General features: G+C 31.9%; 1 protein-coding gene and 1 long non-coding RNA gene across 2 annotated transcripts; one reads left to right on the forward strand and one right to left on the reverse strand.

The window, feature by feature from the left end:
- Nucleotides 1–14879: 14879 nt before the first annotated feature.
- Nucleotides 14880–16169, reverse strand: LOC117911983. Its single transcript, XR_004650958.1, has 3 exons — nt 15906–16169; nt 15668–15741; nt 14880–15148 (listed from the first exon to the last, which is right to left on the reverse strand). It is a non-coding gene; the product is annotated as an uncharacterized LOC117911983 (long non-coding RNA).
- A 1639-nt stretch (nt 16170–17808) lies between these two features.
- LOC117912136 (GDSL esterase/lipase At5g33370-like) lies at nt 17809–20697 on the forward strand. Its single transcript, XM_034826618.1, has 5 exons — nt 17809–18128; nt 18288–18415; nt 18528–18770; nt 19397–19649; nt 20247–20697. The coding sequence occupies exons 1-5, from the start codon at nt 17876–17878 to the stop codon at nt 20477–20479; spliced, it is 1110 nt and encodes a 369-aa protein (XP_034682509.1). The 5' UTR covers nt 17809–17875; the 3' UTR covers nt 20480–20697.
- The last annotated feature ends 2987 nt before the right edge of the window (nt 20698–23684 follow it).

Below are 23684 nucleotides of genomic sequence, written 5' to 3' on the forward strand. Positions count from 1 at the left end.
TAATAAGCTCTAATTAACTAATTAACTCATACTACAAAGACAATTCATAAAATCTAATGCTCCTTGACATTTTTATCAAAATGCCTTTATGAATACTTATGAACTAGAAACCCAAATCCCTTAAAATAAACATGTCTTTATGTAATAGGAGCTCAAACAGGGACTATTGGGACCCAGAGAAAAATACTAGGTCCCTCAAAATCCAATTTTGAAGTTGATTTAACTTCAACTAAAGAGACTTAATTACATTCTAATATCATATGAAATTACAACGAACATAGCTTGGGTCCATTATCATTGGATCTTGACTCCCCTTGAACTGATGATTGTAATATAATAAGGTAGTGCTGTCACCCATCAAGATTACCACTCTAATCCATGAGTTCTACATCCTCCTTATTATGTGATCAATTGACATACTTTAGTTCAAAGGAGCATTTGACAGATTTCCACTAAAGAAAATGTTATGACCATTGTCTTCTTGATCACATGTCATTTGGATCACCTAAGAGGATACATCGTCTTAATATCATGAGATATCATGGTGTCTCTATTAAGAATCTCTATTATCACCAGCCTTCATCAACAGTGATCCAATCCATAAGACATATGACTACTTTAGGGTTTCAACCATAGGTTAAAGATTTCTGTTGATTTTGGCATATGCTTAATACTCTCTAAGGTTAAGAGTCCATGTGCTATAGTAGCTTGGTGAATCATGTCAAATGATAGTCTTATGTCATGAGACATCATAGGTCCTGCCCATTGTGCACCACATACACTAGTACACTCACCATGGGAAAACCATCCTAATGACCAAGACAAGTCATCTCTCAAATTAGGAGGTCATGCACTACATTTTCAAATGGATTGTCCAAATCCATGAATCGAGTGTGGACTACTCATCACTCTGCAAGGAACTTTTGGCTTGGATTTTCTATGCAACTCCTAATGTGCCCAAGTCATGTATAATGCAAGTGATGTGAGTATGTATGCTCAAATAACCAATTAATGCATATGTGATAATAAATAGGAAACCAAGACACAGATAAATAAATGTATAAATGAATATCAATTTATTATATCATGCCATTCTTTCTAGGGTTCAATCCTAACATCAACATCAATTGATGTTGCAATCAAAAGTTTCCCTATTTATGTTCTATATAAAAAAGTACCATGCATTTATTTACATTATTGGTTTATAATGCTTAAATCCTTCAACACATGCCTTAAAAGCCCAAAACATATGCATGAAACATACATTTCCATTTCAACCTACTAGTGTTGAGGTGTTCTAAATGACCTTAATCCCGAGTTTGGTTAGTTTAAGAACACTCTTCAATGTAGGTAAAGCTTGGTAAGATTCATCCCAATTACCGAATATCCTTATGATTGTTTTTCCTCTTTCCTTCCCTAATCCCCCATAATGAACATTATAACCAAATTTATTTTTCACTATTTGATGCATGTAATGCAACAATTGAAGTGGTGTGATCACCTTGGACTACATCTTAAACTTTTGGTGCAATTAATATGGAGTCTAATTGTAAGTGGTCTTGTGATAGTTTAGGATAAACGTAAGTATGAACACCTATGTACTTGGTTATCTGAAAAAAATCATGAGTTTTATGTTGACGTCCACGAAGCCTCTATTTAGACTTCATTGCCCACATATCTAGCTCCAATTCAATGACAATCAACTATTGATTTCTATGCATGAATAACATTCAACAACATATTGTAAGTTTGTCATGCTCTCAAATTGCAAACCCTTAAACAATTCATTTAAATCATTCCAAAATCTAATGGGTGCTATCAAATCTTTATTAGTCATGGAGTTAAATATCACATCCTAATTCAATTGTCTAAATATTAAGGAAGGAATATCATATTCACCACCACCTTGCAAGCATGCATCATTTTCTATATTTTCATTATTCTTATTACCCTTCATATCCACAATATTCTTCTTAACACCATTTTCATCAAAGAGCTCCACATTGTCATCATCATTTCTAGGTAAGATATCAACATAATTATCAACTATCATCATAACTAATTCAGTTATCCTTGAAAAATCTACCTTAATTATAGGTTCCATTGTTGGCATCTTAGATCTAAGCAACGAAAACAATACCAAATTTTCAAAAAATTGATCTTTAGGGTTAAAGTATTAACCTTTAGGTTTGGATGTTCTAAAACCTTAAATTCAAAGTGTTGAAGACAACCTTAAAGTTATTGGAAGTCTTGTAAACTCACGATCTTCTGCTAAATGACTCAACTTTGTTTTTGGCACACTTTCGATAGGGAGAAAAAAAATGGTGAAAGCTATCTTTCTCTATTTCTCTGTAGATGGTGGAAGACAAAAGTGATGGAAACCCTCACTCCTATGGGGAATTTATAGGGTTCCTAACTAGGTTTAAGTGACTTGAGCCTACATGGGCTTAGGTCACTTAATCTAGCTCAAATTCGATCATAATTTATTAATTAACCTAATATGACCTACTAATTAATCAATTAGCCTAATCTAAAGACCTTATTCACTTACCCCTGTGCAATCTTGCATAATTACCAAAACACCCTTATACACAAAAGTGAACCTAAAGTTAATTTGACCTTCATAATCCAAGCCAACAAGGTATATGAGCTCATAATGGGGATCACTAGGACCTATAAGAGTACTGACCCATTTAAAATCCAATTTTGAAGTTGATTCAACATCCCACTATAGAGAATCAATTGAACTCTAATATCTTATATATGTAAATAACAACAAGAAACTATGTGCTCAGGTTTGTGACTTGCTACCCATTGCATTCAGTATCCTCATGAACTAGTGTTTGCAATTTAACAAGGTGAAAGCTATACCTCTACTGTCCTTGAGTTATAGATCCTCCTTTGTGTGTTCAATTGACATGTCTAAGCTCTTAAAGAGCTTATGTTAAGTTCCACTTAAGGAACTACTATGACCATAGTGTCCATGAACATGTCTAATTAGGATCTCCCAAAGGGATACACTATCTCAATCCCATGAGATATCATGCATGATGCCTTTATTAAGAACAACTATTGTTATTAGGGTCAATCTTAGATTGTGGTGCACTTTTAGCATATGCTTCCCTCACTTAGGTTCTTTTTGCTCTGTGAATTGCCAAGTAGGTTGTAAATGCATCAAAAATGCCTTAATCCTACACAAAATATCACAAAACGAATCAAAATAATTTTTTCTAAGGCACTAGCATAAAAAATGAAGCATTGGAGTTTTTATGAGTGCTTCAAACACACTAAAATAAACTCTTTAGAGCCAGAGAGAGGCATAGTTCATGCAAGAATGATAAGGTAAGAATCAAAAGTATCCTACTTGGCTAGTGCTCTATTTATAGTTTTCTTGTTTCCTGATCTTGTTTTTCCCTCAAATCTTTTTAAGGAACTCTTACTTGCTTTCAAGAGTTCAACTAGCTCCAAACTTTGAGGATTATCTTCTTCAGGTTTATATTTGCCTTTGGATTGTGAGACTACTGATCATTTTACATATTATTGTTAATTCTGTTTCCTTTTATATTCAGAGATGGGGTTAGTGAGGGCATGTTTGAGATGGTGTTGCTGAAAGGAATGAATGTCATAAAAAATATGAAGGTTCTACTTAAGACTTAAAAAGCATATAATATTGTTGTACAAGGTTCATGTGACTTCTATACGTATTTTGCAAGGTTGATTGAGAAAATAATTGTTGCTTGTTTTCTAGAGAAAATTAGAAGCAAACTCATTTGTTCAAATTATGGCCATTATTCTGAACATAGCCACGAGCTGTAAAGAGAAAACTGAGAAAATCATGAAGTTTAAATTTCCATATCGATAAGTAATGAGAAATGCTAAATCTAAGTTTAGAAAGAAAAAATTTTAAAAATTATAATTTTAATATTTATAATAAACTTAAAAACTAGTATTTTTGAAGTTGTTGCTATCATTTGGTAGTGGTGGTGGTGTTGTAGTTCTCCAACTTCAAAGCTAATATTTTTGCCTTTATTTATTTATTTATTTTTATTTTTGGGTTTTTTTTTGGCTGTTTGCATTTGTAGAGAGGAAAAAAGACAAAGCTTTTCTTTTATTGTTGGATTAGATTTGAATGAGTTAGCTCTAGGACCATTCAACGAGTCCTTGATCTCTTCTTTGAGTAAACTTTTTTCTTCACTTCGTGATTTCTCAATGTATGAATGATTATTCATTGTTGTGATTGTGTATACCACCTTGTCACAATTCTATTCCCTTTATCTCAATCCACTTTTTAGAAGTTAAGGCTCAAGAACTTGAGATAGGAAATATCCTTGGAAAAGAAATGCACCTTAAAATTAAAAAAAGACTAAGATGTGTGACATTCTATATGTGACTATTGCAACCGACTTCAAGTCACTTCTTATGCTACACTATGAAATGGAGATTTTTATTTTTAATAACCAATTTTGATTTCATTTTGGGCATCTTTCAAGTTCATTATTCAATTATCTATTATCTTTTTATCATTAATGAAACTAAAAAACTGGGATAAAATGAAATTTATATTGATCATGCAACCCACTATACCTGCTTTTGGAATAAAGGCACCATGAGTAGGAAACCTTGGACACATTACACAGATTTCTAATAAGCTTGTTTAGTTGGGAAGCAACAATAGTTGCATTCAAGCCTTTATCCAAGTTGGCAATAAAATACAAAGAAGGTTTCGAGTTCAAGCTCCTCTAGTGAGTCTATGTGGTGTTTATTTTTACTTTTTATGGTCTTTGAATTTTTCAATTCACTCATTTTCGGAGATACCCAGATGAAATTCGTATTGAATGTGCTATTTTTTGTGAGAATTTTTGGAATTTTGGGAGCATGTGCTTGTGGAGATTGAGTGGGTTTCTTTCTTATAGATACCTTTGCTCTAACATCTTCTTTTGCACAAACATGAGACTCTTCTTCATCCAATGATAATTGAATTGACTAGCATATTTTGTGAGTTTCAAGAATTTTTATTTTCCACATGAATGTCTAGACGTCTTTGGTTGACTATAGTGGTAAATTGGTTTCAATTTGTAAAAATGAATGTTTCTTCTATCCATGGCTTGAATTTTTCAACTTATGTTTTTGTAAAGAACCATGCATACAGGAACTACAACTCACACTTTTTTTTTAATCTTTTGGAGTTTCCTCATTTTCACTGAATTATTTACATTGGATGAGTGATATGGGCTTTAAAATTGATTCATGTGGATTGGATGAGGTTTAAAAATTAATTAATTTTTTTTTAAAAAAAGTGTCCTATGGAGGTGGCCAAAATCAAACCCGTTATTGAATGTGTGTGTATGTGTGTATATATGTATATATGGATGACCTTATGGAGGTAGCCAAAACCAAGACCATCACTAAAAGTACTCTATGGAGGCGGCTAAAACCAAAACCACCATTATATGTGACCTATGGAGGTGACTTGAATGAAAACCACCATTGAATATAATCTATGGAGGTGGTGCCATAAAAGCCCCCACTAAATAAGACCTATGGAGGCGATTAGAACCAAAACCCACATTAAAAATTCTCTATGGAGGCGGCCAGAACCAAAACCCCCATTGAAAGTTCTCTATGTGGGCAACCACATACATAACCATTGATGAATGTTTGATATTTCGTAGTAGGAAAAACACACCTGAAACTATATACTTCCCTTCTTCAAGTAATTATAATAGGGGAAAATGTTCATGGCTACCCTTATACCTTTTGTTTGTACCACCTATTGAGATGCTTTATTGTGGCCAAATTTACTGCAACAATAAGGTATGATGGCAACAATTTTATCTATAGGTGCGAGTCTTGACCACCTCTATAGGCACCACTTCTTGTAGTGCCTTAAAATCACCTTAAATTGAATACCTTTGTTTTGTTTAAGATGTAGAAAAGACTCGTTACCTTGTAAAGGATCAACTCTTGGATCTCCAAGTTATTAAAAGTAGTAGAAGGATATAAGAGCAAATAATGATTAGCGTTGTCAAACACTATATATAGAAATAATGTTTCCTTCAAATTTTTATTACTTAACACTCTTAAATAATACATATTATATTATAATATGTATGAAAATAATATGGTATTTTTTAAAATTATAAGATAATAAGATATACAACTTTTAACATGTAGATAAAATTAAATATTATAAGTTTTCTTTCATCCTAAATATAGCTTTATATTAAAATATCATACTTGTTTTATTTAATAAAAATTAAAATATTAATATATTTATATTTATCCTTATCATTTAATTTGATACAAAAATGAAATATTTTTTAATCTTATTTTTTTTATAAATAATTTTAATTTTGTATAAAATATAAATTATATATTTATTATATCACTGGTTTGATCAAAGTTTTAACTACCAGTTCGACCATTAAACCATGAATAAATAACTTTTCTAATTCAATAACCAATTCGGTTCTAAAAATAATAATCATGATTACTCATAATAATTATATTAAGTTAATCTTCATTCTTTCAAACATAAATCTAAAGTCATTAATTTAGATAAACCTACCTAAGACATAAACTCATATAAAATCAACCTCACGCAACCTAGATTAAAGTCCTCCCAAATTTACCATTAAAGAAAGAAATATTTTTAAGTTGAAAAGAAGTGAATTGGAGACTTGTGGAAAATTCTTCTTTCTCACTCTTGATCATTATGCACTTATTATACCTTCTCATTATTTTTATTTTATTATTATTTTTTATTTGGACCAACTTTTAGACTCTACCAAATTTTTACTTTTATTTTTAAATAATAGGTCATGTACGTAAAATGGTGAAATTACCCTTTTCTTCACCCTCAATTTAAATTCACCCTAGTTTTAATTCTTCATTTGTTTCTTATTTCTCTTTCCTATCTTTTTCCTTCCTCTAACTTATTTTCTTTCTTTCCCTTCATTAAAAATTCTAAAAAAAAAGAAAGATAAAAGATAAAAAGAGCATGAAAAAAAAAAGAGCAACTATATATGCCGATAGGCTATGACTACAAATTGTACTAGTGGCTATGGTTGCTCCATTTTTTTAATTTTTTATTTATTTTTGAATTTGAAGTGGGTAAGAAGATGGGATGAAAGAGAATGGGAAAAAAGGCAAGGGAAAGGAAATGGAAGGGAATGATTAAGCTTAGGATTTTCTAGTTCGTAGTTGTGGATTAAGATTGAAGAAGGTAATTTCATCATTTTTCGTTCTTGTTTATATTTTAAAAAATGGATGAGCTCTAAAGGGGGTTAACATGGTGTTGAAAGATATTTTTAGTCTTTATGAGAATGCATAATTCCTAAAAACAAGGAGGAAAAAGTCGGAAAATATCGGCGAAATATCGCCGATATATCGCGTGTCAACGGGGAGCGAAACGACATATGGAGGAGATAAATCGGCGGGGCGATTTTTCGCCAAAAATCGCCAAAAAATCGGTGATATATCGGCGATATATCGGCGATAGGCGATAAATCAGCGATTTTATGAATAAATCACCTGAGAATCCTGTGTATCGCCGATTTTTGGCGAAAAATCGCCCCCATATTTGAATCCCAACATTAACAAAGAGATCCAACGACCAGATTGCTTCCAAATTGTGATACAATGACCAAAATTAATTTTGAACGGTAACTTAAGGTTCCAACGACTATTTTGGCCCAAATTTCATCTATAAATAGCCAATTTTGCATCAATTTTATCCATTTTTGCTTTGATTCTTCATTTGCTCTCTTATGACTCCAAATTTTTCCAAGATTGCTCAATTATTCAATCATTTTAAGGTATGTTTGTTTGAAATTATAATTAATTTTGTTTGCAATAATTAATTCATGTATTTTTAATTAATTAGTATGTTTACATTCAATTGTAATTAATTTGTATATTTTTATTGAATTAATTTAGGTTATGATATATTTATTTTAGATGATTGTTTGTGATTTAAATTCGCATTTAGAATTACATTAAACTAATTAACTTAGCTAAATTATTTAATTAATTTAATTAACATAGTAAATTATGTAATTAATTTAATTAACATGATTAATTATGGAATATTAAATATGCTCAATTTTTTATATTATCGCGATTTATTTTCATATTCAATTATGATTAATTTCAATATTTAGTAAATTTGTCATAAAATTATATTTAGATTTAAAAAATTAACTTAGCTAAATTATTTAATTAGTTAAATTAACATGAACTACTATATATGGAATATTAAATATGCTCAATTTTTTATATTATCGCGATTTATTTTCATATTCAATTATGATTAATTTCAATATTTAGTAAATTTGTCATAAAATTACATTTAGATTTAAAAAATTAACTTAGGTAATTTATTTAATTAGTTAAATTAACATGAACTACTATATATGGAATATTAAATATGCTCAATTTTTTATATTATTGTGATTTATTTTCATATTCAATTATGATTAATTTCAACATTTAGTAAATTTGTCATAAAATTACATTTAGATTTAAAAAATTAACTTAGGTAATTTATTTAATTAATTAAATTAACATGAACTACTATATATGGAATATTAAATATGCTCAATTTTTTATATTATCGCAATTTATTTTCATATTCAATTATGATTAATTTCAATATTTAGTAAATTTGTCATAAAATTACATTTAGATTTAAAAATTAACTTAGGTAATTTATTTAATTAGTTAAATTAACATGACCTACTATATATGGAATATTAAATATGCTCAATTTTTTATATTATCGCGATTTATTTTCATATTCAATTATGATTAATTTCAATATTTAGTAAATTTGTCATAAAATTACATTTAGATTTAAAAAATTAACTTAGGCAATTTATTTAATTAGTTTAATTAACATAGATTTAAATTTAAGTGTATTTTTCTTGCAATAGATTTAGCATGGCTAGTGAAGGTGGTTTTGCCGTGCCAGGGCGAGATCCGGCTTGGAAGTATTGTTCACCAATTGAGGGTAACCAAAATGGAACAATTTGTAATTTTTATGGGTTGGTAATGAAAAGTGGAGGCATCACACGATTCAAGTCTCATTTAATGCATAAGGACCCGCATAACAACACCAAAAAGTGTCCAAGAGTGCCGCCTGAAGTGAAAGAAGAGATACGATTGTTGGTGCATGACAAACAAAAAGCAAAAGTAAAGAAAAATGCTGATATTGAAGACATTCGTAGTCAATTACGTGGCACAATGGGGACGCATCATACACATTTGGTAAACGAAGATGCTGAGGATGAAGATGTGTATATGTATCCAACAGATATGCACCCAGATGAGCGAGATGCATATTGATCTGCAGTTCATGCCTCGAAAGCATCTAATTGGGAACGTGAACAACATGAGAATATTGTAGGAAGCAAACGCAAATCGGGAGAGTCTTCTACTGGTATACCGTCGACGATGCGAAAATCACAGAGTATGCGACATTCGCATCATTCACCCCCTATTGCCTCTTCGCTTTACAAGTCTTCTACAGCAAAACAAAAAAAATATCAGAGATATATTCAAGGGTGGTGCAATTAAAGAAACGATGGGATGCTTAATCAGCAAATTCTTCATTTATGAGAGTGTCGCACTCGCAAAAGCAAAGTCTCATCACTTCAAGAATATGATTATTGGTGCACAACAAGCAGGTAATTACTAATTTATCAAATGTTATATTGTGTTATACTTTTAGTAAGTATAGTATTTTGTGACATGTTTTACATATGAAGTAAAAGAATGGGAATCGAACCTCCATCTCCATATGAAATAAAGAACAAATTCTTGGAAATGGAGTACAAAGAAATGGAAGCTTATGTGAATCAACAAAGGGAAAAATGGAAGACATATGGGTGCACAATAATGTCAGATGGATGGACAGTGCCCACGAAATTAAGTATTATTAATTTCATGGTTTATTCTAAAGGGACCACAGTGTTCCTTAAGTCAGTCGATGCATCGAACTATATCAAAGACCACAAGTATATATATGAGCTTTTGAAGACTATTATCAAAGAAGTCGATAAGGAAAATGTGGTCCAAATTGTCACAGATAATGGGTTAGCATTCATGAAAGCAAGGAAACAATTGATGAAGAAGTATAACTTATATTGGACTCCGTGTGTGGCACACTGCATCGACTTAATCTTTGAAGACATCGGTAAAAGACCCAATGTTATCGAGGTGATAAACGATGCTCGCAAGATAACTAACTTCATTTACAATCATCGTTGGTTACTAGCACAAATTAGAAAGTATTGTGGTGGAGACATTGTTCGACCAGGAGCTACAAGGTTTGCTACCAATTATATTGCTCTTGACAGTCTTCTAAAAAAAAGGGTTGATTTGAAAAAAATTGTTTATGAGTGATGAATGGGCACAACACAAACTCAGTCGAACAAAACTTGGACGAGAATTTGAGCAATTATTGTTTGACCATACGTATTGGGACAGATTGACAAATATAGTTTCATTATATGAGCCATTATATGTGGTGCTTCGACTTGTGGATTCTGAAGTTGTTCCCACAATGCCATTTGTGTACGAGCTTATGCACGTGATGAAAGAGAACCTTATTCGTCAAGGAGCTGGAGATTGGATGTTCAAAATAATAGAAGATCGTTGGGAGAAAACACTAAAACATCCATTTCATGCAGCAGGTACTTAAATACTATATATCTTTATAAGTTTTTACTTTGTATTTAAGTTTCTTTTAAAAAAAATACTAACTCTACTAAATTTTATTGTAGCATACTTCTTGAATCCAAGATTTCAATATAGGCGTGGAGTTGGTAGTGATCCGGAACTACTTCAAGCTGTCCATGATGTTTTTGCAAAATTAGATCCAACTACTGAATCGCTTGGTCAATTTGGAAATGAGGTGAATAAAAAAATTGTTATTTTTGTCAATAAAACAATAATTTCATTCATCAATTTATTTGAACGTTTACTAACAAATTAAATGTTGAATACATAGCTTGTACTTTTTCGAGATGCAAAAAGAGGATTCGGTGATCGAGCGGCAATTGCATCAAGGTCAACCATGGTGCCCGATGAGTCTTTATAGGAAAAAATTGATTATTATTATTGTAAATTCACCACATAAGTATTTATATGATTATCAAATTTGTTGCAGCTGAATGGTGGTTTATGTATGAGAATCAAACACCTACATTGAGAAAGTTAGCCATCAAAGTTCTCTCACAAACTATGTCATCTTCTGCATGTGAGAGAAATTGGAGCATGTTTGCTCTCATCCACACAAAGCAACGAAATCGTTTGGCTTACCCTCGATTGGAGCAATTAGTGTTTTGTTACTATAATATGAGGCTCAAGTTACGTGATATGGAGGCAGAAAATGATTGAGTTGCTGAAAAAGATTACCTTGATCTTCTTGACATTTCAGCCGAGGTGGGTGAAGAAGAAGATAATCAGTTGTTCCAGTGGGTTAGGCCTATACACTTGGATGTCGAAGTTGGAAATCCTGATCCACGAATTGCCGCTCATGCTCGAGAATTTGGAGTTAATGTTGAACGTGTGTTGTCCGAAGAAGTTCACTCTGAAAGTTTTAGCAAAGATACTGATGATTCACTTCATGCGACATTGCATTCCCACCAAGAGATTGACTCCACAAGTGTTGGCCATAGTAGTAGACCTAGTGCTGCAGGTACTTCTACTTCTGGTTACGATGGTTCAAGAGGTGGAACTGATGATGGAGGTGATAATGGGGGAGGAGATATTGATGAACGTCGACATACTCAATATCCAATCAGCTAATTTACTTGTGAAAATGATTTCACACATTGCACATAGGATGAAGACCATGGCTCTAGAAGAGCTGGTCCAGGCATAGGAGCTATTGGGAGGCCTTATAGAGGAAGAGAACGAATGATGGAACCATATAACGAGGAGTTACTTTCAGGGAGTTTTGAATCTATGAGTATAGGGACTCAATTTAGTGACTCCTCGAATGAGGCTAACGTCTACCCTCCTCATGTGATGAGTTATGGTCAACCTTCAAATTCAACAGATGAAGAGTATGGTATGTCGCATTATTCCCCTTCCAGAAAAATACCATACCAAATTCCATATTAGATGGAAGAAGGATTTGGCGTTAACACATGGGTGAACTTTGAGTATCCTATCCATGTAAAGGCAGTAGGCAGGACTCAAGAGATATATGCATGGCATGTTAGAATTTATAACCAATATTATCGAGGCTCATTGAGTTGGTACCAATATTGTCTCCAACAGCAAGTCGAGGTTCCTTCATCTATCAATCCCATTGAACCACATCGATCCTCATTTTGGTACTAAAGGGACATTGCAATGTAATGTGTACAAATTATTGTTATTTAATGAAATGAAGTATTTGATGTGACTTTATAATGAGAACAATTACGAAATTAACATTTCTTATAGATCGACATGATATAATTACATCTAATATCGCAAATTATATCATATGTATATCAAATTTTTCAATAAAACAACTTTAAAATGTCTATTATACTTCTAATTATATTATTGTGAGGTTTTTCTTTCATTTCCATGAGTTTTTAACAATTTTAAGCCTATCAATAATATCCGTCGATATCTCCGTAAAATCGAAGTACCGATATATCCGTGATTACCGATATTTTCATCATTGCCTAAAAAGACCATAGGCAAACTCGTAGGAATAATTGTTTTTTTTTAACAAAAAATAATTTAAAGAATAAATTAATTGAGAAAAGGAAAAAAGAATTGAATTTTCTTTGATTTTTACTAAAGGAAATATAAAAAGGCACTCTATTAAGACTTTTTTGGTACTATAGTTGTATCTTAGGAAAAAAAAACTTGAGAAAATAGAAGTACAAGGAAACTTGTAGATAATAAAACAAATTGCTTTCAAATAGTACAATTTACAAATACAAATTCTTTCAATTTCTGCTCCTCCCAACTCTCCTCTCCAAATAATGAGCCTCACAAGGTTTGGGCTAATAATTTCTTGAAATAATTTGTTAAAATGGATGAAATACTTCTCATATTTGTGAATTTATCAATTCTCATGTTTTTGTTTTAAGAGTAACCCATTTTTGATATAAATGCCATTGACTATTTTAAGTATTTACAATATATTTTAAAAGAAATTGTTAATTTTACAAGAAAATAATAAGAACATTTTTTATTAAAATAAGACCAAAAAATGATAAAGGGTTATATTTGTAAAATTGGGTTTTCAATGACCATTTTAATCAAATAATCCTAATTTCTTTTCACTCTAAATTCTATAACATCGAAGGAGTGTCGATCATATTGAAGTTTTATATCTTCGTCACATTATTCATATTCTTATCACTTTTTTTGTTATACCTTGAGCATATCCATTGTATCTTAGCAACTTATTTCGTATTTTAGTTATGTACATTCTTTTCTCTAGTTTGAAACCTTTAATCATATTTTTCATATCTCAATCAAATTCATATTTTACACATGTTCAAGTAAAGCTAAAATTGGGCATTCAACTTTGTCCAACAAATGTTTTTCCTGCTCCCAAATTCTCCCATCCCAAAGTGAAGCATTTATAAACTAAACATGCTTTCCAATATACTTCATTTAGGATAGTCACCAAGCAACTCTGAGGAGGAATCTTAACCTCAAATAAAAATTTACAGATAATTGATGGTGGACAGCCTTAACCAAAAAAAAAAGAAAAAAGAGGACAACATATAAGAAGAAATTAAAAGCTTACATGAGAGTCACTCCATGGAGGGTTGGGTACATCTACTGGTTTCACATGAGACTCTATTGTATCCAATAATATGAACCCATGGAAACATGCATACATGAATATTTTCTTTTCAATAAAATGTATTTATAAAAAGAAAACAATATCTTCAACCTTCATTTCTCAATTTCTACTTTGGCTCAAAACCATGACAGCCTAGAGCTAATTTTAACATAATTTAAATAACCATTACAAAATTCTGTTTAGCCTTGTTTTATACACATAATATTCAGACTTAAAATAAATTAACACTTAAATTGAGGTAGGTGAGGTTGTTGTCTGCCTACCAAGAAAAGAGGGGAATCAATTTTCCTACCATCACCAGTTGAATAATTATTAATTAATAGCCGAAAAAGGTTGGAGTGTTTGACTTCCACCATTTAAAGTGAACCTTACAGCCCTGTTTGGCTGTCCCTCTCTTGACAAGGATCTAATTTCCAAACAACTTCCTAACACTTTGTTTTTCACTTTTTTTCATTTTTAGTTTACTACCTTGGATTCCAAAAGAAACAACTGAAGGAAAAATAGTGAATAATCCCTAGTGGCTCCAGTACATGTTTGGAATGCAAGAAAATACAATCAGTACAACTTCATGCTTAATTGTTCTTAAATGCTAGGGTTTTTAAAGTTTGGGAATTATTTCTTTTGTCAGACTATTTGATGCAATTGTAACTTCTAACGAACCTTTTTTTTTTTTTTGACATAATTTATATATAAAATGTTTATTGCTAAACAGGAATGATCTTCATAATCCCCCATCAAGCCATCTTTAGAAAATAGTTAACCAAAGGGGTAGGCCCACATTGAGATGCTCAAATGTGACTTTGCATATACAAAAACAACCATTGCCAATTTATTAATGAAGGGGGTCGGGCCAAAAGTTCATGCATGGGATATTACAGTGCATGATCTATGATGTTTTCCCCCAATATGTTTCTTTGTTGTTTCTCTTGTCGATAATGAAAAGAAGTTTTCCTTGAGTGATTACAGCTATGAATTTGGAATTAAATATGGTCTAACCTGAGTTGATGTGAACTTTGGGTCCATGTATCTCTATGGTGTAACTTAACCACAAAGTTTGTCGAGCCTTAAGTCGAGCCCAAACCCTAAGGTATAAGCACTATTTATTTCGATTCCAAAATATGGTTGTGGTTTACATCAATTAGGTCACAACCATATATAACGTTCAATCAATCCACATCCTGTTGGCGCACAACCTTTCTGCCACCCAACCCGAGCAAGTAGGCAGACCCACCGGTTGGCCATCTTCTGTGGTCGCTACCTCCACATCCATGTCAATGCAAGTTTCATTCATTCAAATGCTTGTCACCTTTCCGCCCTTTTCTTCTCTCATTATCAAATAAAATCAGTTCATAATCCAAAATTATAAAGAAAATGACATGATAGGTACCCTATATATATGATCATAATAGTCCCACAGAAATTTCAAAACATTAATTTGATCCATGACCAATAAAAAATATTGTTAATTTCTGCTTTGTTGTGGAATAAGTTGATCATAGGTGGGGAAGAAAATATTCTCAACTAGGTACTACATTATAACCATGTCCATATTGTCTTTGAACCACACAAAAAGAAAATGTGGAAAATCAATCATACTGTAAACAAATTTGCATGCAAGGCATTGGTGATTGCATGGTCAATTCAATTGAATCTTGAATTCAACTCCCTAAAAGGTTCATATTCAGGTGTTGGAAATTTTCCAATTAATGAAACTTTGAACAAGTACATATTCAGAATTAATCTCAATCATATGAACATATAACCCTAATTCAAGTGACAGAAAAAAAAATTAAAAAAATCCCTCTCTTAGACAATTTTTGTCCTTTTGTTATTCATTACCTGTCCTATTTCTCAGTGTGAAGACAAGAAATGGCATGGACATGATCCATGCTCTTCAGTCTATGCACGAAAGCCTGCAGTTTAACCATATAGATGTAAATGAAATTTCAATACCAGCAAATAAGAAGAGAAAAAAACAAACATGTTAACAATGCCAATTTCATTCATTGAATTTTGGCTAGATACGTGTTCACTGAACCAATAGTACTGAGTTCAAAGTAAATATTTCTGTACTTACCTGCCGTAAGAAAGAAGTAAAGAACTGCTGTACTTGTCAGTGAAATACAAGATAGACGAAAAAGATGTTACATTCATTTCTTCATATCCTAGTTGTTGATGAGAATTTAAGAGCCTGAAAATTTGGGTTCAAGTGAGAGACAGTTGAACAAGTTTGAAGACTGTTTGTTGATCAACAATGCCTGCGTGCAGCTCAGCCATTATGTCTGTTGGCAGTTTGGTGGAGAGAAAAAGGGGTGGGGGGGTGGTTTCCTTCAAGTTCCAATTTTTACAGTTTCTTTGCAGTATGGAAAAAGTTTTTGATCCTAGTAGCTATTGATTTTTGTGAATTTGGGGTTCATGGACTTTGAATTATGCCATTTACAGAACCGAGTGGAACAGATGGAGTAGGGATTTGAATTTTAAAGCTGCAATATTTCTTGCAACCAAATATAGGTGAAGGGGTAGGTTGTAAGTTGCTGCCTATTTGCTATGCCGTATATTTTGGACACAATGCTAAGTTGTCCAAGTTACCAAATCTTTTTTCTTATTGAAAATACACATACTATGATTAATAAAGAATGGAATCATTGTGGAGTTAATAACTTGGGCGCATAAAATATTATTGTTGAAGATGAACAAAAATTGGTTTGAATCATATGTTGAACCGAAGTTAAAGCGTGGTTTTGAAAACGTACGAAAATATAAGAAGATAATTAACGAAAGTATGTTACGAAATTTGAGGACATCTCCATAATGTTTTCTTAAATTTTTTTTTTTTTTTAGGGTTTCTAAAAGGTTTTCCTAGTGTATTTCATAAATTTTCAAAAAGTTCCATGCTAGCTAGTCTCAAAAGGGGTTTGAGGAATCTGGATTTCCATCTAAAACTTTCTTAATTGCCAACTGTCTATGTTGACTTCCATAAGTTAACTGCATCCTTTATTAGATTGCTTTTTCCCAAATAAATACATGAAATACAAAATGACATAAAATTTCAATTTCCATAAGCTATTATTACATTCTTTGCAGTGTGATATTATATACATATGTATCAACTAGAATGCACCAATGGGGAGGAAAGTGATGCTTGAGAGTTGTTGAAATGGAGCCCCACCCTATTTATGTTGATCACATGGGCACTTTATTTACGGCTTTCCCATCTGTAATCTCTTGGTTAGAAGACCCTTTAGCCAAATGATATTCATCTGTTTATTTAGTATGCATGGGAGAGTTTAATCAAATTAAAATTTGTGCTTGTGCTGCAACCCTAGTATGAAAATGACAAATTTGAATCGAAAACCCAACATATGGAAATAGAGAAATATTTTGAAAATGTTGCATGTTTGATGAAGGGGAAGAGGATGAAAATAAAGAGACCAACCATTGATTTTTTTTTTTTTTCTTTTGTCCATCCATTCCTGGCCTAATTGCAGAAGAAACACAATCCAAATTTAAGGAATCATCACATTTTTTACTGAACTTTGATGTGTTACAAACATTAGAGAATTTTAAAATCATCATATATTTGGTTGCATTTATGGTGACCCTAGATTAGATTTAATCGGTGGATATATCTTCAATTTAATTTGTAGTCACCAGCATTCTCACCAAAGAAGCAGGTTTAAGTCACAAAGAAAGCTGTCATAGAACTGGCTGTATCAGATGTATATGCACTCTTATCAGCAGTGTCACGCACAACTGTAAGCCAATGTAGAGAAAATTCAACTCTCCTACACAACCCTTCACTACAACAAACTGTAACTACTTGTATCAGCTTTCATTTGTTTGGTGGGCCTCTCCTCTCTCTCTCTCTCTCTCTCTCTCTCTCTCTTTCTCTCTTCAATGTTGGTAGAAAATAGTCATTAATACAGTCTCAAGTGACGACAATTCTAGATTTTATATAAACCCCTCCACCCCCCCATGTTCCTTAGTCCACAGCACCATAGGTGGTAATTTGTTTACATAACAGAGCAGCTCTAGGTTTGCACAACCATGTCAATGGACAGCTCAGTGGTTTTTTTCAGTTCTTGGACGATTCTAGCTCTATTGCTTGCATTAGGAACAACTGCTCCTCAAGCCCATGCTCGAGCTTTCTTAGTGTTTGGAGATTCGCTTGTTGACAGTGGCAACAATGACTACTTGGTGACGACTGCCCGTGCTGATTCTCCTCCTTATGGTATTGATTATCCAACTCACCGACCCACTGGCCGCTTCTCTAATGGCCTCAACATTCCAGACATTATCAGTTACGGTTTTCATCTGTACTGCATTTTTGTTTTGAGTGCAATCTCATTCTTGGTACTGAATGGAAAATTTGTGCCATGTTAGACTAGAATACTTGGTCATACAGATGGCATGAAATTAATTTCTAGTTTATATTAATGTTGATCGCATGTATTTTCAGGTGAACAAATCGGGGAACAACCCACATTGCCCTACTTGAGTCCAGAGCTTACAGGAGAAAGACTACTTGTTGGTGCCAACTTTGCTTCTGCTGGAATTGGAATACTTAATGACACTGGAATTCAGTTTGTACGTCTAATTTTTTTCTGTAAAAAAAAACATCTTGTTTATTTGTTGTCTAAAAGTATTTTTCTTACTTTTGAAAACGGTCTCATTTTTCTATTTTATAAACTGTTTGCAGCTAAACATAATTCGAATCTACAAACAATTGGAATACTTCCAACAATACCAGCAAAGGGTGACAACTCTCATTGGAGCTGCACAGACTGAACGACTAGTAAACCAAGCGCTCGTCCTCATTACTCTCGGTGGCAACGATTTTGTCAACAACTACTACTTGGTGCCCTTCTCAGCGAGATCTCGCCAATTCTCTCTCCCAGATTACGTTCGCTATCTCATCTCTGAGTACCGAAAAGTCCTAAGGGTAAGTATAGTTTCCTTATCACCATTGCTGGGTTTCAATCAAGTAGGTCACATTAAGCCTATGCACATGTTTAAAGTAGTGACAATCCTGCACATCCTTCTTCATTGCCCGAGTCGCCCTCATTCATAAATGACCCGACTAGCATCACCCGTTTTGCTCAAGCTTTACCCGGTCCATCCCCATCAGCTTCTTATTTTAAACCATGCCAAACACTCTTCGTCTTTCCTGAATCAGCATGGTTGACTCTAGTGATGATAGGTTGCCGTCCTCTTCTTTTTAGCTAGCTACTCTCTTGCCACGGTAGCTTGTTATGTACTAGATGAAACACTTAATATTTAGCCTAGCTACCTTCCATTCATTCAATGTGGTTAAAAGTCAATATCCTACCAACATTAATAGTAAAAATAAATTTTATGCACGACTCCCTAAACAATTAAACCTTTTATAATAGTGCATAAATTTCTTTAATTTTAAAGAAAAATAATATATACTACGAACACATTTTTCCTCTACTTTTCAAAGCATAGGTCACCTCAAAAGCATGACCTATTAGAAAATGAGAGATAGGAAACTAATGTATATCAAGCTTAGCTAACAAAATAATATTACTTATTATGCTATGACAGAGGCTATATGAGTTGGGAGCACGAAGGGTCCTGGTGACAGGGACCGGGCCAATGGGCTGTGTTCCAGCAGAATTAGCTATGCGCAGCAGAAACGGGGAATGTGCAGTGGAACTGCAGAGGGCTGCAGATTTGTTCAACCCGCAACTCGTCCAAATGATCAATGGACTCAACAATGAAATTGGTGGAGATGTGTTTATTGCTGCAAATGCATTTAGAATGCACATGGACTTCATCAGTAACCCCGGAGCATATGGTACGTTGAACGTAGCTAGCTCCATGGCTTAATTTTTTGTTTCAATTACTTTTCCCATATAGAGAAAGCCAAAGCAAATTCAGAAAGAGTTAAAAAGATGCAACAACACAGCCATAATAATGGCAACTGCTCTTGAGAAGTGGAAGCTAGAGGCTGATTCGGATGCTAGGACCACCATGAGTCTCTGATGGACCCTCTACCCTCTACAGTTAGAGAACCTTAGGCCCTTCCTTTCATTGCTAACATTAAAGGACTTAATACTATATAAGCATGTGCAAACAAATACTATATAACATTAAAGGACATACCAAAACCATCTCTATTAATTAGGCCGACCCTACACAGGCCAAAACAGCCTGTAATTTGACTCTGAGCTTTTACATTTTACCATGGAAAGCATTAGTAGAGGGGCCTACTCAATTGAATACATGTACATAATTAGCTTGATCGAGCAATTCTCCCATCATCTTAAAAGTGCTAGTTCTTTTTTGTAGACACATCAACATAAGTCTATAGGTGTTCTTCATACATTGGTTAGATAATGAGTCATGGTCTTATTCAAAATCTATACCAACGAGTGATGTTTGGCTTGGCTAGGGTTTGTTACATCAAAGATAGCATGTTGTGGGCAAGGACCCTACAATGGGCTAGGGCTGTGCACCATTGCTTCCAACTTGTGCGCGAACCGAGACATATACGCGTTTTGGGATGCATTTCATCCATCAGAGAGGGCCAACAGATACATTGTGCGACAGATCCTGAGCGGCTCAACGGACTATATGCACCCCATGAATCTCAGCAACATCATGGCATTGGATTCAAGGACCTAATATATAGTTGTTAATCTTCCTTTAGCTTCTATATATTTATATATGGATATAATTATGTCTTTTTATTGTCGTTTTGTGTGTTTGGATGTTAAGAAACTTGAAGTGTGATGTCTCAAAATTAAATGTATTGACCGGTGGGCAAGCATAAGGTTAGATTCTTCATCAATAACTTGTATGGAAGCAGTTATATATATGAGCAATTTCAGTTTGTTTTTGCATGTGAAAATTTTCAACGCATCTCATCATGAATCATGTCAAATTTTTCATTCCTACACTTCACCCAAAAAAAGAGAAAAAAAAAAAGAAAAAAAAAAGAAAAAAAAAAAGAGGAAATTAAGAAAATGTCGATGCCCATATGATATAAGGTTTCAAACAACTAATAAATGAAACAAAATCTTGGCTTAGAATGAGTTTAATAGTGATTTTAAAAAGTGTTTCTAATATTTTTTTATGTTTAAAAGATAAAAAATTTAAGTGTTAAAAGAAGTGTAAACACTTTTTACGAACACTTCAAATGTACTTTTAATAATATGCATCAACCATCAATTTTCCTCAGTACATTGATAGCTTAAAAGTTGAATACATACGAGTTTTCCAAATAATTTCCAATAGTATGTTTTCTTATTCTTGTGCAAATTGAAAGATATGGTACAGCTACAAATGCACCCTTAAGAATTTTTTTTAATTCTCTAATAATTTTTTTTAGAATTAAATATAGCACCCAAAAGCAAATACTTACAAATGGCAATTTCATTATAAGTCCGGCCTAAGGCTTCATATGGTACTGTTCTTCTAAAATTATGGCTTTGATCATTTTCTACTTCAACTTCTCATCTTACTAAACCAAAAGGAGAAAAAAATATCCCCAAAGACCCAGATATTTCTGAGTCCACAGCCATTGAAATGAGTTAGGCTAATAGTATATAAGATGCTCAAATCAGACCTCATTGACCCCTCCATTGATTTGATCTATAACTATAGGCAAAAATATTAATTAGGGCACAAGCCAAAACTTCATATGGGACCATGAATAGCTACTTCTGTGGCACGTCACCAATATCATCAATGTGTATGTTCCCTGACCATTTATTTCTTGTTTCATTATTAATGGTATGATGACACAGCTATCTATTCATATAAAAATATCAATTTTCAATAGGGTCTAAACCCACAAAAATGATGTGATTTGGCTCTATAAATTTCATTGAAAATGAAATTTAGTTTGGAATTTTTGGGTATATATGATTCCAGTTTACATCTGTTTGGTCACGATCACAATATCTTATACTCAGTTTCTATGATTTTTCAAATGTTTGTAGTCTCTTCTCCTCTTTTTCTATCTTTTTCTTTGTCTTTTTTAATTTATAATTGAAATAAATGGACCCATAATGTAGAATTAATGCAATAAAGGTTTGTGGATATATGTCAAGACTATGACCTATGGAAATAATTTTATTATTTTTTTGAAAAATTAAATTAAATTAAATTTCAATATATGGTATTACAATTTACAAGTATACTACTTGTGGCCCTATATATAGTTCATCATTAAGGAATGAAAGGTGGGTGAAAGAAATACAAGTTCTAGATAAGTTTTAGTGAAATAAATTTTGTTACATTATTTTTGAGTCCATTTAAAGTGGTACAGATTAAATCATTTTTAATTTGTATTTTTTTTATTAATAGTATTTTTTAAAAAAAATAAAAATCATTTAGGTGGTGTTTGTGTTTTTACTTAATTTTATATAGAACTTAAAATTAAATAGTAATTAATAGTGTTAAGTATTAAGTGGTTTATTTTTGTAATATTTTATTTATATTAAGCATTAAAAAGTTTTTAAAAAAACCAATATATTACTTTTTCAAATTAGAAAAAGTTAAATATTTTAAATTTTTCTATTCAACAAAAAATTTACAATAAGTCAATAAAAAAATAGAAAAACAAGTAACTTAAATTTTAAAAACAAATTACTTTTAACAAAAAATTATAAAAACAAACGCTCTCTTAGTATTTGAATATAAACAAAAGATATATAATTAATAAATAAGTAAAGTGTACATTTCATATTAATTAAGAAAATTGCAGTCGTGTGTCAACCAAATTTCACCAACATTTTGTAAATATTCCGAATTTTAAAGCCACTGAGGAGGTATAAAATTTTGTACTCACCAAGGTAAAAGTATTCTTGTGGTTGCCTTCAGTAACAGTAACAGCAATGGTCTTAAGAACAGAAATATGAAGACATTTGCTAGGTGAGAATTTATGAGCCTCAAAGTTAGGCTGTTCCAAAGTTTCCATGCATATATGCTTTGATTACATTCACTAGCTCTTTAGAAATTTTTGCACAACCAAAATGAAAATTTATTTGAGTTGTAAAAAACTAGTAACTTTCATTTGAGCTTCTAATATTATTTTAGAAAAACAAATCGACAAAGAAAATTTAATTACCATTTTCACTTATATCCAAATTCCTTTAGGTTGTGTTTGGTTATGGGAAAAGTTTGAAAGAAAATGTAAGGAAAAGTAAATAGAAGGAAGGAAAAAATTGATTTAAAATCAATAAACAATTTTTATATACTTCTTCAGATTTTTTTTTTCTTTTATTTATTTTTTTATATAAAGATTAAATAATTTAAAAATATAAAAGTGGAGATAATAAGGGTCTATTTAGGAACTATTCTTGAAAATAGTTTTTTGTTCTAAAAAAAAAATGTTTGGCAACCAAAAACTATTTTTTTTTTCTATTCTTAAGAATAGAAAATATGGTGCTTTCAGATAATATTTTTTAGTTATTTTATGTTTTTTTATTTATTCTCCAAGGACCATTTAAAAAAAATAATTATACAAATATGTAGAATAATTAAAAATAAAACACTAGATATAAAATTATTTTTAAAACATATTTGAAAATATTAAAAATAAGTTAAAAACATTTTAAGTTTTTAAACAAATTTTTATTTTACAAAAATCATAAAATAGTTTTCAAAAATTATTTTTTAAAATTATTTTATAAAATAATTACCAAACAAACCCAAAAAAATTAGGAATTTTTTTCTTACATATCTACTCTCAATTAACTAAGATATTTTGGTGTCATTTTTTTTTTTAAAGTCTAATTTTATTTTCAAATGTTTCATTGATGATTCATGAGGGTAGGTAGATTGAACCCCACCCCATTTATGATCATCACATGGCAACTTTATC

This window comes from Vitis riparia, chromosome 4, assembly GCF_004353265.1.
Source record: "Vitis riparia cultivar Riparia Gloire de Montpellier isolate 1030 chromosome 4, EGFV_Vit.rip_1.0, whole genome shotgun sequence".
Lineage (NCBI taxonomy): Eukaryota > Viridiplantae > Streptophyta > Magnoliopsida > Vitales > Vitaceae > Vitis > Vitis riparia.

Coding starts and splice junctions, on each gene's coding strand:
- LOC117912136 (XM_034826618.1), top strand. CDS start 17,876: ATGTCAATGGACAGCTCAGTGGTTTTTTTCAGTTCTTGGACGATTCTA. Junction 18,129..18,287: donor CAACATTCCAGACATTATCA/GTTACGGTTTTC, acceptor ATGTATTTTCAG/GTGAACAAATCGGGGAACAA. Junction 18,416..18,527: donor ATGACACTGGAATTCAGTTT/GTACGTCTAATT, acceptor AACTGTTTGCAG/CTAAACATAATTCGAATCTA.